Source organism: Engystomops pustulosus, chromosome 7 (genome assembly GCF_040894005.1).
Source record: "Engystomops pustulosus chromosome 7, aEngPut4.maternal, whole genome shotgun sequence".
In the NCBI taxonomy this organism is placed as follows: Eukaryota; Metazoa; Chordata; class Amphibia; order Anura; family Leptodactylidae; genus Engystomops; species Engystomops pustulosus.
Genome location: NC_092417.1, coordinates 17,004,101 through 17,023,086, shown reverse-complemented (window position 1 = coordinate 17,023,086; position 18,986 = coordinate 17,004,101). Strand labels below are relative to the sequence as shown.

At 43.9% G+C, this 18,986-nt stretch overlaps 1 protein-coding gene across 1 annotated transcript in view; it reads right to left on the bottom strand.

Annotated features, from left to right (window-relative positions):
* LOC140069993 (uncharacterized) overlaps nucleotides 1–17,028 on the bottom strand; it is a 28,585-nt gene extending 11,557 nt beyond the window's left edge. Inside the window, exons 1-2 of the mRNA XM_072116327.1 lie at nucleotides 16,993–17,028; nucleotides 16,765–16,909 (exon numbers count right to left, since the gene is read on the bottom strand). Of these exons, the coding sequence (XP_071972428.1) occupies nucleotides 16,765–16,909; nucleotides 16,993–17,028 (181 nt within the window). The remainder of the gene's footprint in view (nucleotides 1–16,764; nucleotides 16,910–16,992) is intronic.
* Between the last annotated feature and the right edge of the window lie 1,958 nt (nucleotides 17,029–18,986).

Below are 18,986 nucleotides of genomic sequence, written 5' to 3'. Positions count from 1 at the left end.
TGTTATTGGCTGCACGCCTGCCCCTCAACCTTGTATATTACTCAAGCCCCTCCTGACTGTGCACTTGCTGTGGGCGGAGCTTGGAGACGGCGGGAGCTGTGGGAGTCAGGACTAAGCAGTGTGGTTCCTGGGTCCCGGTGAGCGGTTTCAGAATGTGTAATTAAAATATGTACATTGCCTATTTCACAGCCGCAGTGAAGACGTTTCACCTATAGTGGTTGTGCACTTTTGCAAGGAATAAGTGATTGCATACACAGTAGTTACATAGAACAGTACAGACATGAGGCATTCACACTGCACATGCAGTGCAAGACAGGTGGATTACCAGGTGCAGGCAAACGTTTATATTTGTCCTCTGTCAGGTAAATGGAGGACCTTATATTTGGGCAGAAAAGCTCCCTGTATTGGCCCTGATGTTTATGGTACATGAGATCAATTTAACCCCTTAAGGACGCAGGGTTTTTCAGCTCATTTCTCGCTCTCCAACTTCAAAAATCCATAACTTTTTCATTTTTCCGTGTACAGACCTGTGTGAGGGCTTATTTTGTGCGTAACAAATTTTACTTTCCTGTAATGTTATTTATTTTAACATGCCGTGTACTGCGAAGCTGAAGAAAAATTCCAAATGTGGAAAAATTGAAAAAAACCCGCACGTGCGTCACGTTCTTGTGGGCTCAGTTTTTACGACTTTCACTCTTCGCTCCAAATAACACGCCTACTTTATTCTTTGGTTCGGTGCGATCGCGGTGATACCAAATTTATATAGGTTTTATTGTGTTTTAATACATTTTCAAAAATTAAACGAATGTGTACAAAAAAGAAAAAAAATTTTTTGCCATCTTCTGAGGCTAATAACTTTTTCATACTTTGGCGCACGGAGATGTGCGAGGGGTCATTTTTTGCGAAATGAGGCGACGTTTTCATTGCTACCATTTTGAGGTCTGTGTGACATTTTGATCATTTTTTATTTAATTTTTTATGTTATGTAAAAAGGTGTAAAAGTCGCATTTCGGACATTTGGGCGCCATTTCCCGCCTCGAAGGTCACCGCCAGCCGTAACCGTTTTTATATTTTGATAGATCGGGCATAATATGTTTGATTTTTACTGTTTATTATGTTTGACATCCGTTCTAGGGAAAGGGGGGTGATTTGAACTTTTAATATTTTATTAATTTTTTTTTATTTTTTAAACTTTTTTTTTCACTATTTTTTAGACCATCTAGGGTACATTAACCCTAGATGGTCAGATCGCTCCTACCATATACTGCAATACTACAGTATTGCAATATATGGCATTTTTGCAGGTCATACGTTACAATGAGCCACTGGCGCCGCCGTCTTTTAAACGCCTCCGGCGACTTTGCCGGCGGCGTTGAGAGGGTTAATAGCCGCAAGCACCGACCGCGGTTATTAGCGGTGGGGGTTTTCTGCAAAATGCAAAAACCCCCACCTTTGTATGAAGAGGACTCAGCCCGTGAGCCCTCTTCATACATCCCTTATACCTCTGCGCCGTACAGCTACAGCGCAGAGCATTAAGGGGTTAAGGGCCTCATTTTTTTATCAGATCATGTGTAACCAAAGTCTTCACGTGCTGCCCATTGAAGAAGGTGAAAGGCTGCAAACTGCTGGATTATATGTATATATTATATGTTCCCACCCATTCTCATCCACACCAGTTTTTGGCCCCAAAAACTGCATCTGAAAAACATAACATTTGAACCACACAATGCGGTGTCACATTTTTTGATATGTTTTTGGCTACAGGCTTGATCACATGCTGAGGTTACATTTAGTTTTAGAATGCAGTGGAAATGCAATGTAACCCAAGTATGTGATGAAGGCTGAAGCCTTTGCAATGCGTCAAAAACGCAACGCATCGTGTGAAAGCGCCCTCAGGCTTCTAGAGTGTAACCCTTTGCTGCCTGTTTGTGACTTTGATGCATCTCCTTCCAGCTTCCAGAGTGCCATCCGCTGCTACCACACTCATTTTCATCTTCCAGGGCCCCTCCACTGCTTCCCTGCTGTGACCCTGCCTTCATTTTTAGTCAGAGACTTAGATCTGTGAAGCTACCTCAGCTGGTAAGGGTTGATTATTCGCTCAGTCACCCCTGACATTATTTGCTGTCGGTCATTGAGGGCGGTTTTCCTCGTGGCATTTGTGTAGCGTTTTTAAACTGATCCCAAACGCAAGTGGGAGGAGGTTTGGCCAAAGTGCATATACGCATGCATTTAAAAACGTGACACAATCGTCATGTGGGAAACCACCCTGAGGATGCTGCTTTGACTTTCGAAAGTGTAACCCTTTGCTGCCTGTGACTTTGAAACCTCTCCTTCCAGCCTCCAGAGTGCCATCTACTGCCACCCACTGCTGCTACCACACTCATTTTCATCTTCCAGGGCCCCTCCACTGCTTCCTGGCTGTGACCCTGCCTTCATTTCATTTGTAGTCAGAGACTTAGATCTGTGAAGTCACCTCAGTTGGTAAGGGTTTATTTTTTCGCTCACTCCTGACATTTATTTGTTGTGGGTCTTGGAGAGCACTCCAGCACCAATTTTGCTTTGGCTTCTAGAGTGTAAGGCAGCGGTTACATGTGCCACTAGCATTGCCGTTTCATAGCGCACGGGGGATGGGCCTTGTTCCCATTGCATATGCATTTCCAGGGAAAAGCATGCAATTGGAAACCAAACCCCAGTGCTTTGTATTGCTTAAAGGAAGTCTACCAGTTAAAAATAGTAAAAAAAAAAAAGAAAAAAAGCAAATACTCACTTATTCTCCTCTTCATCCTGATCCAGGCTGTGTTCTTCTTTAACCTTGATCACCTAAAAAAGGAATTTACAATTAGCAGCCCGGAGTGCAGGTACATGAGGTCACAAAAATTGATGTCCCTGCACTCCGGGCTGCTAATTATAAGTTTCTTTTTTGGGTGATCCCGGGCTGTCAAGGTTAAAGAAGAACACAGCCCGGATCAGGATATGCTTTTCCATTGCATATGCATTTCCAGGGAAACAAAGCCCATGAAAAGCAACATTTGTGGCACGTGTGAACATGGCGTAACCTTTTGCTGTATGCCAGCCTGTGACTTTGATGCATCTCCTTCCAGCTTCCTGCCATCCGCTGCTACCACACTCATTTTCTTCTTCCAGAGCACCTCCACTGCTTCCCTGCTGTGACCCTGCCTTCATTTTTAGTCAGAGACTCAGATCTGTGAAGCTACCTCAGCTGGTAAGGGTTGATTTTCTCCCACCCCTGGCTGAAACTATTTGTTGGTCATTGAGGGTGTGTTCACTCACAGCGTTTGTGTACAGTTTTGAAACTCAAAAGCTGTGGGCTAAAGGCTTGCCCGATTGCATATGTGTTCCCGCTGAAACACTTGCAATCGGAAATGAGGACAATATTGTCTATAAGGAGTAACTTTGTCCTGGTAAAGCACTAGGCTTGAATATTTAAATGCATTCAAGCATAGCCTGTGTGAACACAACCTCAGTTACGTTAGCTAGAAGCCATGTTTGAAAGCAATTTTTGTGTTTTCTTTTTTTTTCCAGATTAGTAATGGAGTCAGTTAAAAAACAAGTGAGCTTGTTAAAATATTTCAATAAGAACACCAACACCAGCAGATCTGACCTTCGTGAAAATACTGAAAAGGCCCTAGAACAGGACACAGATAATTCTACTAATGCCTCACATTTAGCGGCAAATATTGCAATGGATGAATCCGTTCCTATTGCAATGGATGAATCCGTTCCTATTGCAGTGGATGAATCCGTTCCTATTGCAATGGATGAATCCGTTCCTATTGCAATGGATGAATCCGTTCCTATTGCCTGCAGTAGTAATAGTGACTGCTGTGATATAGTAAGTCCTCCAGAGCCTTCAAGTGATAACATCGCTGACTCTGAGCAACCCTTGTCTAAAAAAAGTAAGACACACAACAAATTCTTATCTAAGTGGCTACGTGAATTCGCATGGCTGGAATTCAATGAAAAAAGTGGGCGGGCTTTTTGTTGCGAATGCCGGCGAGCAAAAATGAAAGTGGTAATGGCGACAAGTGGTGCCGTTAACTTGCAGCGATCTACATTTTTACGTCACGAAGAGACAGTGGAGCATAAGGCATCTTTATTATCTGTAGCACATCAAAATACTGTGCCCAAAACATTCATGGTAGCATCCTTGGAAGCAACTCCTGGAGAAATGGCCATATTTAGGACATTGTATACTATGGGAAAAGAAGAAATGCCCCAGTCTAAATTTAAGCCCATTATGACCTTAATAAAATCATTAGGAAATAATGCTATTAAAGAAAAGCACATTAACCTTCATCACTGTACGCTTACAGAGATAGAGTCTGCATTGTCTGAAACAATAGCATCAGACATAGAGAATGAAATAAAAAGAAGTCCATGTATTTCTTTATTAATTGATGAATCCACTGACATTGCTGTGCATCATAAAATGATACTTTATGTCAGAACAGTTAATGGCAGTGTGCCACAGACACACTTTTGGGCAAATTTAGAGCTGCATGGAGAGTGTTCTGCAGATGCCATTGTTAATGTTTTAAAAATATTTTTGGAGAAAAGGGGTGTCTCCTTTACTAAAATTTTAGGCCTTGCTACCGATGGTGCAGCAGTAATGATAGGCAGACACAATGGAGTAGGAAAAAAACTGCAGGCAAGGTTTCCTTTAATGTTGCATTTTCATTGCATTGCTCATCGTATGGCACTTGCCATATCGCAAGCATCTGAAGGAATCTCCCAGTTGGGAAATGAGCAAAATCTCATTGGTATGCTCTATAGCTATTTTAACAGCTCTACTATAAGGCATGAAAAACTAGTGAAAATGCAGGAAGTCTTGGAGCAGAGTCAAATTTCGCTTAAAGAAATTCATTCTGTTAGATGGCTTTCACTCGGAAGGGCTGTGGATGCTTTACATGATAGCTTTGATGCCGTTATTTTAGTGCTCACAGACTTGGTGGCTACAAAAAAACGTAGTTTATGTGACCGAGCTCCTGGATTACTTAAAGGATGCTCAGAATACATTTTCATTGCAACTCTTTGCTTACTAAGAGACGTGCTTGAAGTAATCAATAGAGTTAGTAGGGTGTTCCAAACAGAAGATATAAACTTTTCTGTTCTACTAAGTGAATTGAGAGCAGTAACATTAGTGTTAGAAACAATGAGAGAGGCACCAGGAAAGTATCTTGCAGCATTCCTGTCCCAAATGTCTGCAAGTGGAGGGTACTTTAGAGATATTAAAATAAGTTATCGCAGTACATCAGAAGCTGAGTTTAAAAATGTGAAGGAAAAATTTCTTAATAATCTGTTAAACAATTTAAGTGAACGCTTCAGTTTAACAGATTTATCTATTCTTTGTGACCTTGATCAGGTATTAAATCCAATGTCTCTCCCCCACAATATCTCAAAAGATGATTCTTTGAACAATGTTATTCAAAAGTTTTGTGTACCAGAAGCTATAGCCTCCACCTATCAGTGCAAACTTCCAAGTGAGGAGGGTTTACGAAAGGAATGGCTGGAAGTGTCCGACCTTCTCATGAAGGCATGAAAATGACACAGTCTGTGGCACACTGCCATTAACTGTTCTGACATAAAGTATCATTTTATGATACTTCTTTTTTCTTACAAGATTGGTGATGTGCTTATTTATCCAGACTTCTGTGCTCTGGCATCTGTAGCCTTAATTCTACCATTATCTACAGCCTGCTGTGAACGTGGATTTTCTACGCAAAATAGGATAAAGTCCAGCAAACGCAGTAGGTTAGGAGACAAACATCTAGAAGCACTGTCTAGAATTTCCGAGGAGGGACCTTCAGTTTCCTTAACAAATGATACAGTTGAATGCAACTTTGATTTTCAGGCAGCAGTGGCACTCTGGAAGCAAAAAACACGCAGGTCACACCTGTAATTTTTGGCTAAAGCTAAGACTTTACCGAGTTCAAACTTGAGTTCCAGTTTCACCTTTTCAAGTTTATTTCAAATTCAGCGGTTATTGAAAAGTTTGTTTTCGCATGCTCTACTGTTCTGGATTGACAGATTTTCGGCTTCAGTAAAGGTAGGGATTCCATCTTCATGCTTATGTTTAGTGTATGATGCAGAAAAATGTGTTATTTCCAGCTTATGCATGGAGAACTTCTTTAGTTATGATTTTCCTGCATAAATAGCTCCTTTTTAACAATGTATATGCCTACATATTATTTATTTGCAGTATTACAATTTTTGTACTCCTTGTCGGCTAAAATTACTCCTCCAAAATGCTAAGAGGAGTATTTTTACTCTGCCTTGAAAAAGTTAGTGCGACCTCTGACCGGGACAAACCCCTGGCCAGGCACATTCAAGAAAGACATAGAGGCAGTACCAAAGGACTCACTTTTGTGGGTATTGACCTTGTGAAACCCCCAGACAGAGGAGGTGATTGGGACCGTATTTTGAGGCAAAAAGAGTCACATTGGATCTTTAGACTTAAGACAGAATCTCCATTAGGGCTCAATGAACAACAGAGCTTTGCCTGTTTTTTATGACTGTATTTACCTTACCTATTTATTTATTACCTACTTATTCTATCATTCCAAATTTCACTAGTACCTATATTCCACTTTTGTATCTTGGCCCCACATGAAATCCCTATCTACTAACCATTGGGACAAGTGATCAGTTGTAATTACACAATGCACTTCTCCTTTTTAGACTTCCATATTCACATATTCACATATGGGTCACCCTAGTTTTACTTACCTCATCCGCCGGGTACCTTGTCCCCAGAGACGTCCACTACATGTCCGGTGAGGGCATTCCTTGCCCTTCCCGTCTGACCTCAGTGGACGCCTCTGCGCATGCGCGCTCCGCTTGCCTTGGAGGTCCTGCGGGCAATGTCTTCTGACATGCGCGCTGGAGCCTCCGGGCGGGCATCAGCATGAGGGCGCTTTCCCTGCCCTCATGGCTTTTTAGGCGCATGCGCACGCCGCACCCGCTGCCGGCCGCACTCCCATAACACAGAGTGTGACGCACAGGTAGGGGCGGGGCGTTGGGGGCGGTATTTTTGACACGCGGTGCGCTTAAATACTAGTCGCACGCCGGATCTGACAGTACCCACTGGTCACTCACTGCGAACGGGGCTGTGTGCATTTGCACCCCCGCAGCACTGCATCGTGTTATTAGCCTTTATCTTTCAGGTAAGACTGCTACCCATTTGGGTCATTATACTCACACTCCAGTCCTCCGGATGGATGTTATTCTTGAGTCTTACCTACTTACCTTTTTTCCACCACTAGGGAAATCTGCACTATTCCTACACACTATGTCTATAGTGTAAGGGAGATCTTCACTACCTCAGCACTATTTATCATTGTAGTGTAAGGTAAGAACACATTTCTATGTTACAGGATATCAGGATATATTTTATTGTTTAATACCTGAACATACATAAGTTACATTGTTTGTCACATTTTCTCCATTAGGGTTTTTCCCAACGCGGACCTAACTATCCCCTGATGAGCCCAAAAGGGTGAAACAGGCCCTGTCGGGATTTGGTTGCGCAATTACCCTTAGGACATACTCTTTGCTTTTTGTCTATAAAGACCATTTAACATACCTCTTGTACATACGTACATTTGACTGGGACGATACCTCTAGACTAGGTCCATTAACAGGGATAGGTATCTAGGGTAAGGTTCCGGTCGGGGTTCGTGGTCAATTAGGGCCACAACCCCGAGGTTAGGTCGTTAGGGTGTTCTAGAACCTTGATCTAGGGCATTAACAGGGAGAGTGTTAGTCATGTCTGACGCTTGCCTCCTATGCCTCTAGTCACAGCACCCTATTTCTTCCTCCTTTTTCTTCCTACACTCTCTATGGACATAGGGTGCCCGTATTTACCTTATTGACCATTTGTTTGTGGCACCTCCACGGAGTTACATCCGGAAACCTGAGTGTAGATACGAACCTTCCACATATCAAGATGTGTAGCCCACAGAGGTGAGCTTTCCTTTTTTTCACTACAAGTTGTATCAATACCCCTGAAATGTACAAGGAGACCACCAGGCTCACACTTGCTTTGTTTCCTCAAATTTTTTCAGATGGGTACCGTGCGTCCATACATTTCCTTTGAAGCCAATTGTCACAGAGACCAAAAAAAATTTTTTGTCTGGGATTACAATTATAAAATATACAGTTCCGTCTTACATACAAATTCAACTTAAGAACAAACCTACAGACCCTATCCTGTACATAACCCGGGGACTGCCTGTACTAAATATTGTCTAAGGAATGAATAAGTCTATAAAACAGAAAACAAGCCCCATACGTCTCTGTACACCGAAAAATAAAAAAGTATTTTTAAAAGAAAGAAAATGAACAATGTAAAAAAAACAGAAATGACCTGATCTTTAACCGGTTAAGGACCGGGCCCTTTCCTGTTTTTTCATGTCCATTTTTCATTCCCCACCTTCAAAAATCTATAACTTTTTTATTTTTACACGTAAAGAGCTGTGTGACGGCTTGTTTTCTGCGTAACAAATTGCACTTCATAGAGATGGTATTGAATATTCCATGCCGTGTACTCGGAAGCGGGAAAAAAATTCCAAATGCAATGAAAATGGTGAAAAAACGCATTTGCGCCATTTTCTTGTGGGCTTGGATATTACGTCTTTCACTGAGCGCCCCAAATGACAGGTCTACTTTATTCTTTGGGTCGGTACGATTAAGGGGATACCAAATTTGTATAGGTTTTATAATGTTTTCATACATTTACAAAAATTAAAACCTCCTGTACAAAAATTATTTTTTTGATTTTGCCATCTTCTGGCGCTAATAACTTTTTTATACTTTGGTGTACGGAGCTGTGGGTGGTGTCATTTTTTGCGAAATTTGATAATATTTTCAATGATATCATTTTTAGGACATTTTTTTAGATTTTTCAAAATGGCAAAAAAGTGCCATTTTCGACTTTGGGCGCTATTTTCCGTTACGGGGTTAAACGCATTGAAAAATCGTTATCATATTTTGATAGATCGGGCATTTTCGGACGCGTTGATACCTGATGTGTTTATGATTTTTACTGTTTATTTATATTTATGTCAGTTCTAGGGAAAGGGGGGTGATTTGAAATTTTAGGTTTTTTTATTATAATTTTTTTTTTTTAAACTTTTTTTATTTTTATTTATACTATTTTTCAGACTCCCTAGGGTACTTTAACCCTAGGTTGTCTGTACGATCCTATCATATACTGCCATACTACAGTATGGCAGTATATGGGGATTTTCCTCCTCATTCATTACAATGTGCTATCAGCACATTGTAATGAAGGGGTTAAAACAAAATAGCCTCGGGTCTTCGGAAGAGGCTACCATGGAGACGGATAGCCGTCATCGCTACCATCGCCGCTCCCCGTGACGTCATCGGGGGGCGGCGATCCCAGGTAAGATGGCGGCGCCCATGCGCCGCTATCTATTGGAGGCTGCCGGCAAAGCTGCAAAAACACCCGCGATCGGTCCTCGCACCGATCGCGGATGTTACCGGTAAGCCTTTGCTGCAATATGCAGCAAAGACTTACCGGCTATGGAGAGGGCTCAGCCCGTGAGCCCTCTCCATGCAGCGCGACGCGACCGCCGCTGTGAATACACGGCGGGCGGTCGCGAACCGGTTAAATGTTGTAAAGGAAATTCACCATCAAAAATCCATCCTGATCCCGCAGGGACACTGACCCATAGCTCCGGACACCTTGTCATCTACAATCATAGAGTTGGACCGGATCAGTGCCCCCATAAACACCAGTGTGTCCCTGATTTATCAGGAGGGATTTAGGAGGCAGAAAAGAGAGAAAAATGCATAGAATGAAGGAGACAGAGGAAGAGGAGAAGCTCCATACTTATCACCAGGGACATCCCTGCACAGGGGTCTCCTCGTGTCTGCACAGGACCAGAGCCGGACGTGTCCCCCTGTCTGGATGTGCGGGTAATCCTCATTTTCTGCAAGGAGGGAGAAGCCGCCGCTCTGCAGAGTGTAATGTTCTGAGAATTCTCTGATGTAATCATGTGGGTGGTGTGCCCGCAGCTCTAGAGACTCCTCCCCTGGTGCTCACGTAACCCGAGCAGCAGCACTAGGCGCGTCCCCCCTCCAGTGCTGTGCACAGAATTACTTCCCCCGCAGCTCTACTGGTGCAGCTCCTCCCCCTCTACAGAATGACTCACATCACATTGTCAGGCGGAGCTCCAGCGTATAATCACCTGCTGCTCTACACAAAGCTCTGACATGCCAGAGATAAAGAGGCAAATGTCTGTGTAACAGGGGAAGTTTACACCTCAGCTACTGCAGAACCTCATTATACACACCTCAGCTGCTGCAGAACCTCATAATACACACCTCAGCTTCTGCAGAACCTCATAATACACACCTCAGCTTCTGCAGAACCTCATAATACACACCTCAGCTTCTGCAGAACCTCATAATACACACCTCAGCTGCTGCAGAACCTCATAATACACACCTCAGCTTCTGCAGAACCTCATAATTACACACCTCACCTGCTGCAGAACCTCATAATACACACCTCAGCTGCTGCAGAACCTCATAATTACACACCTCACCTGCTGCAGAACCTCATAATACACACCTCACCTGCTGCAGAACCTCATAATACACACCTCAGCTTCTGCAGAACCTCATAATACACACCTCAGCTTCTGCAGAACCTCATAATACACACCTCAGCTTCTGCAGAACCTCATAATACACACCTCAGCTGCTGCAGAACCTCATAATACACACCTCAGCTTCTGCAGAACCTCATAATTACACACCTCACCTGCTGCAGAACCTCATAATACACACCTCAGCTGCTGCAGAACCTCATAATTACACACCTCACCTGCTGCAGAACCTCATAATACACACCTCACCTGCTGCAGAACCTCATAATACACACCTCACCTGCTGCAGAACCTCATAATACACACCTCACCTGCTGCAGAACCTCATAATACACACCTCAGCTACTGCAGAACCTCATAATACACACCTCAGCTTCTGCAGAACCTCATAATACACACCTCAGCTGCTGCAGAACCTCATAATACACACCTCAGCTGCTGCAGAACCTCATAATTACACACCTCACCTGCTGCAGAACCTCATAATACACACCTCACCTGCTGCAGAACCTCATAATACACACCTCACCTGCTGCAGAACCTCATAATACACACCTCACCTGCTGCAGAACCTCATAATACACACCTCAGCTAGTGCAGAACCTCGTAATACACACCTCAGCTGCTGCAGAACCTCATAATACACACCTCACCTGCTGCAGAACCTCATAATTACACACCTCACCTGCTGCAGAACCTCATAATTACACACTTCAGCTGCAGAACCTCATTATTACACACCTCTGCTGCTGCAGAACATCATAATATATACCTCAGCTGCTGCAAAACCTCATAATATATACCTCAGCTGCTGCAGAACATCATAATATATACCTCAGCTGCTGCAGGCACTAGGAATTTTAGGGCCCCTGACTGGAAGATTTTTGTGCCCACTTACAGACGACCCCCTAGATCAGTGGTGGCGAACCTATGGCACGCGTACCACAGAGGGCACGCAGAGCTCTCTCTGTCGGCACACGCGTCGGCTCCGAGGCACAGGTTCAGTTTATAATCAGAGCTCCGGCCAGCCAGGAGATGCTACAGCACGGCTGGAGCTGCAGAGAATCCCCGGAGCCTCTTAATGCTATGAACTGTACTGTTGTCCTGTGACACCAATGAACTTAAAGGAAACCTACCACTTGTAGTGGCAGGTTTCCGATGGCAATACCGCGCAGCAGCTCAGGGTGAGCTGGTGCCGGAGCTTATTTTAGTTAGTGTTTTAAACCGCGGTATCGCGGTATAAAACACTTTTTAAACTTTATAGCCGGTGCAGGGAGGTACGCGCTCGGCGCTTACGTGCGCGCGGCTACATATGAAGTGAATGAGAGCCGCGTGCACGGTAAGCGCCGAGCGCGTACCTGCCTGCGCCGGCTATAACGTTTAAAAAGTGTTTTAAACCGCGATACCGCGGTTTAAAACACTAACTAAAATAAGCTCCGGCACCAGCTCAGCCTGAGCTGGTGCCCGGTATTGCCATCGGAAACCTGACACTACAAGTGGTAGGTTTCCATTAAAACAAGTGACAGCACATAGTGTAATATACTCTCTCCTCTGCTACTACACACAGCAGCCTATGACACAATTAGAGAGAGGGGAGAGGACTTACAGCACCTCTTCATCATTTCCTCCAGGACCTTCCTTCCCTGCTCAGCATGCCTTCCCATCAAAGCATTACTACAGGTGTCAGTGCTGCTCCTGTGACACTGAATATCTGCTCCCAGAGCAGCACTGACAGTAATTACCTCCAGCAGCAGTGGGGTAAGTGCACGCTCTGCCTCAGTGCTGTGCCCTGCCCCCTCATCCTACTAGCAGCAGCCTCCCGGGCTATACACACAGCAGTCCCTGGCATCCACCCTCCTCCATAGACTACAGAGAGTGGCAGGGGATTATAAAGGTGAGGACTGACACTCCATAGCTAGTTACTATTCCTCTTTTCCTGTGTGTATCTACAACTCCCAACATGCCCTTAGGGACCTATGGATCTGCTGGGAATTGTAGTTTCCACTACTGCAGACCACCATGTGAGTACAGCAGTTATGCCCACAACAGCACTGGCTGGTGGAAGCTTATTCATACTTGTATTAGAATTTCATATAAAATAATTACAAAAAAAACTATAGTCACTCCACCACTTTCCTGGGCAATCCTGCAGAGATCACCCATTAGACCAGTGGTGGCGAGCCTTTTAGAGACTGAGTGCTCAAATTGCAAACCAAAGTCAACATATCTATCACAAAGTGCCAACACAGGAATTTAGCCCAATATTACCAGCAATACCCACTACACAAGGGCCAAATAATACTGCTACATGATGACCAGTACGAATGTTTTTAACGCACATGAATTTGGTGTAGTACTACACACCCTCCACATTCGTTTATTTTTTAAATTCCGAATTAAAAGTTATATTTTAGTCAACATTGATTAGTCGATACTCTCTTACTACCCTTCCAGTGATGTACATGATGACCATCACCATTACAACAATATAAATACCACAATACTGATACTACTATACAAATAATAATATCACTAACCTAGAGAAAACAGCGATAAATAATACCACTGATGAATACTGATAAATATTACAGCCATACATACAGGGGTAAATATTACAGCCATACATACAGGGATAAATATTACAGCCATACATACAGGGGTAAATATTACAGCCATACATACAGGGATAAATATTACAGCCATACATACAGGGGTAAATATTACAGCCATACATACAGGGATAAATATTACAGCCATACATACAGGGATAAATATTACAGCCATACATACAGGGGTAAATATTACAGCCATACATACAGGGATAAATATTACAGCCATACATATAGGGATAAATATTACAGCCATACATATAGGGATAAATATTACAGCCATACATACAGGGGTAAATATTACAGCCATACATACAGGGATAAATATTACAGCCATACATACAGGGGTAAATATTACAGCCATACATACAGGGGTAAATATTACAGCCATACATACACAGGGGTAAATATTACAGCCATACATACAGGGGTAAATATTACAGCCATACATACAGGGGTAAATATTACAGCCATACATACACAGGGGTAAATATTACAGCCATACATACAGGGGTAAATATTACAGCCATACATACACAGGGGTAAATATTACAGCCATACATACAGGGATAAATATTACAGCCATACATACACAGGGATAAATATTACAGCCATACATACACAGGGGTAAATATTACAGCCATACATACAGGGGTAAATATTACAGCCATACATACACAGGGGTAAATATTACAGCCATACATACAGGGATAAATATTACAGCCATACATACACAGGGGTAAATATTACAGCCATACATACAGGGGTAAATATTACAGCCATACATACAGGGGTAAATATTACAGCCATACATACAGGGGTAAATATTACAGCCATACATACAGGGATAAATATTACAGCCATACATACACAGGGGTAAATATTACAGCCATACATACAGGGATAAATATTACAGCCATACATACAGGGATAAATATTACAGCCATACATACAGGGGTAAATATTACAGCTATACATACAGGGGTAAATATTACAGCCATACATACAGGGGTAAATATTACAGCCATACATACAGGGGTAAATATTACAGCTATACATACAGGGGTAAATATTACAGCCATACATACAGGGGTAAATATTACAGCCATACATACAGGGGTAAATATTACAGCCATACATACACAGGGGTAAATATTACAGCCATACATACAGGGATAAATATTACAGCCATACATACAGGGGTAAATATTACAGCCATACATATAGGGGTAAATATTACAGCCATACATACAGGGATAAATATTACAGCCATACATACAGGGGTAAATATTACAGCCATACATACAGGGGTAAATATTACAGCCATACATACACAGGGGTAAATATTACAGCCATACATACAGGGGTAAATATTACAGCCATACATACACAGGGGTAAATATTACAGCCATACATACAGGGATAAATATTACAGCCATACATACACAGGGATAAATATTACAGCCATACATATAGGGGTAAATATTACAGCCATACATACAGGGATAAATATTACAGCCATACATACAGGGGTAAATATTACAGCCATACATACAGGGATAAATATTACAGCCATACATACAGGGATAAATATTACAGCCATACATACAAGGATTAAAATTACAGCCATACATACACAGGGATAAATATTACAATCATACGCACAGGGATAAATATTGCTGTCATATATACTGTATATACACATATAAAAAAAAAAAACAGCTCAGGGAAATAGTGTCAAAGTCACGTATCAGAACCACACTTACTGTCATTGTTTACTTTTAGCCACAATCACTGCCAGGTATAAAAGGGTCACTCTCTAATGCAGTGGTGGCGAACCTATGGCATAGGTGCCAGAGGCAGCACTCTGAGCCCTTTCTGTGGGCACCCAGGCCATCGCCCCATAATGAAGTTCACCAGACAGAACTCAAATAATCTGCCTGCAGAATCTCCCTACAATGATAGGCGAATTTGCCCTCCTCTTTTCAACTCTGTTGATGTCCTTAGGAGGCTGAATGGGAACCTACCACCACGAATCTACCTATAAAGGTAGATCGGGGGGTAGGTGGATGTAAGGGACATGAGGAGAGCTCTTTTTAGAGCTAATCCTCACGTCCCCGCTAACTTTTGGGAAACTTTATTAACCTAATATATAAATTTAGTTATGCGGCTACTGGGGCGTGGAGTAGGTGGGCACGAGGCTACACAGCGCGGCTACTCCACGCCCCAGTAGCCACATTACTTCTCCTACCCTGTTGTGTGCGGCGCGCAGCTCCTCGTAGCTGCGCGCCCTCGTCTGACAAGCCGGCTACTGCGCATGCGCAGTAGCTCCGGCCTCAGGGCTGGGACTGCTCAGCCGGCGTTCTGCGCATGCGCAGAACGCTATCATGCCGGACGAGGGCACACAGCTACGAGGAGCTGTACGCTGGACACAACAGGGTAGGAGGAGTAATGTGGCTACTGGGGCGTGGAGTAGCCACGCTGTGTAGCCTCGTGCCGGCTACTCCACGCCCCAGTAGCCGCATAACTAAATTTACATATTAGGTTAATAAAGTTTCCCAAAAGTTAGCGGGGACGTGAGGATTAGCTCTAAAAAGAGCTCTCCTCACGTCCCTTACATCCACCTACCACCCGATCTACCTTTATAGGTAGATTCGTGGTGGTAGGTTCTCTTGAACGATTGAAAGTTGTCAATGAACAAAGAGAAATACATTACTGCTAAAATTGTTGCGCTGACACTTTGCAATAAATAAGTGGCTTTTGGTTGAAGTTTCGTCACTCAGGCTCTAAAAGGTTCGCCATCACTAGTATAAAATGAAGGAGACAGAGGAAGAGGAGAAGCTTCATACTTATCACCAGGGACATCCCTGCACAGGGGTCTCCTCGTGTCTGCACAGGACCGGAGCCGGAGCACTGTCTGGATGTGGTGCTAATGACAACTGGATGTGACAATCCATCAGTCTCCAGCATGAAATGCACCTCCCCCTCCTCCCCCCACCCCACTGTGTCAGGAGGGCGTGGAGAAGAAAGTAGAGGAGCTCTGGTAACACCCCCATAGATCATAAATATTATATGATTACCTCAGTCCCGGTGCCTGGATCTATCAGCCATGTCCCTCGTTCATCCCTCCTTCCCTCTCCATTTTGTGTCACTAGTTTGCAATGATTGCACATGTGTGTTTTGCTTGGTGGAGCTTGTATGTTAGAGGAGCATTTCTGGCATAGAGTTAGGAGGTCATAGTCTTTGCTTTGTGTCTGTAAACGCAAGGAGCGGATCTTCATTTATTGCGCGTTCATGTACAAAGCCCGTGCTGCGTCATGGCGCACGCTGTACGGAGGTTTTCTGTGCCAATCTTGAATAAAGCTTCTTTTCAATCATAAAAATCAGGAAGGATTGAAGAGAAAGAAAAGATCTCGGAGAGAAAAAATGGCGTAGAATGAAGGAGATAGAGAAGAGGAGGAAGAGAAGAAGCTTCAGACTGATCACCAGGGGTCTCTTACCTGTGCGCAGGACTGGAGCCGGACGTGTCCCTCTGTCTGGATATGCAAATAATCCTAATTCTCTGCTAGGAGGGAGAAGTCGCCGCTCTGTGTAATGTTCCGAGAATCCTCTGATGCAATCATCTCCGGTGCTGTGTCCGCAGCTCTAGAGACTCTTCCCCAGTGCTCACATAACCTGAGCAGCAGCACTAGGCGTGCCCCCCCCTCCAGTGCTGTGCACAGCATTACCTCCCCCGCAGCTCTACTGCTGCAGCTCCTCCCCATCTACAGAATGACTCATCACATTGTCAGGCGGAGCTCCAGCGTATAATCACCTCCTGCTCTACACAAAGCTCTGACATGCCAGAGATAAAGGCTATATTCACACTGCCGTTGCCCGCCCGTACCGTACCGTAGCAGGCAACGGCAGTGCACGGGGAGAGGAGGAGGAGGTGGAGGTGAGCGCAGCTCACCCCCGCCCCTCTCCATAGGGATACATGGGGCACAGCGCCGTATTACGGGTAAAGATAGGACAGGTCCTATCTTTTTCCTGGGTATGGAGCCGCACGTGTGCTGCACCGTACCGCTCCTGTAGGGCACCATGTACCCATTGCCGTCTATGGGGACGTATATCAGCCGTATATATGTCGGCCGTATATACGTCCCCCATACGGCAGTGTGAATGTAGCCAAAGAGGGAAATGTGTAACAGGGGAAGCTTACACCTCAGCTGCTGCAAAACCTCATAATACACACCTCAGCTGCTGCAGAACCTCATAATACACACCTCAGCTGCTGCAAAACCTCATAATTACACACCTCAGCTGCTGCAGAACCTCATAATACACACCTCAGCTGCTGCAGAACCTCATAATACACACCTCAGCTGCTGCGGAACCTCATAATACACACCTCAGCTGCTGCAGAACCTCATAATACACACCTCAGCTGCTGCGGAACCTCATAATACACACATCAGCTGCTGCGGAACCTCATAATACACACCTCAGCTGCTTCAGAACATCATAATATATACCTCAGCTAGTGCAGAACATCATAATACACACCTCAGCTCCTGCAGAACCTCATAATACACACCTCAGCTACTGCAGAACCTCATAATACACACCTCAGCTGCTGCAGAACCTCATAATATATACCTCAGCTGCTGCAGGCAGGGCCACCACAAGGAATTTTTGGGCTCCTGACTGGAATATTTTTGTGCCCACTCAGTATATAGATAACCCTGCACATGAACAAAAAAAGGGGCAAAATATCAGCAAAATATTTAGAGGAAAAAAATAGCACTCCACATATCTTGTCCCTCTCTCTCTGTGTAAGTTGGGAGGTTTAGTTTCAGAGACTTGTTACTCTTTGTTTCTGGTCAAGTCATATGCACAGGGAACCACAGAGGAAACTTGTGTTTCAAGGGAAGAACTGCACATGACCGATATATCAGAAGAATATTAGTTTATGAATGTTGTTTCTTTCTTTCTTTCCTTCTAATTATATATCTCCTGCCAGGTGTGCACCACCAAAGTTACGTATGTTTAATCTTAGGGGAGAGGGAAAGTGTAGGAGAAGTGGCAGTAAAATGTAACTTTTATTAATTATAATTAAAATTAAAAGTAGAAAATAGTTGTGAACGAATTGTAACAAATAGGGAAAGTTCAAGGGATGTTTTCCCCCTTCCATGCAGAGACTGACCCCTATAAATTGACTTGCATGGATTCCCTTAAATTGAGGGATTTATTTGAGGGTATCGTGATCCAACTTCGAGGATATTATTAATGGTGAGATATCCAGTGTTGATTGTGTTTATACTTTGTTCCTCATTCACAGTGTAACAATGTTGCGACTTGTTAGTTTCACAGCCTCTAAGGCCTCATTCACACGACCGTGAGGGGGGCAGTGATCTGGTCGCATGATTTGCGACCAGATCACAGCCCCCCATAGACTTACATTACTTCTGGTAGTGATGCGGTGAGCAAACGTTGTCTCACCGCATCGTGACGAGATCAGATGGCCGCATCGCAAAATATAGAACATGTCCTATTTTTGGACAGATTTGCGATGCGGCCATTCCAATAGAAGTGCATGGGAGTGTAAAATATCGGGGCAGCTTACGGTGACAGAAGGGATCCACCGCATGCGGCCGTTCACTATGCTGTGGGTTGCCGTGGAGACGCGATCACGTGACCGCTGCAGAACGTGACCTCAGCACTGCTCCCAGCTGTCAGCTGA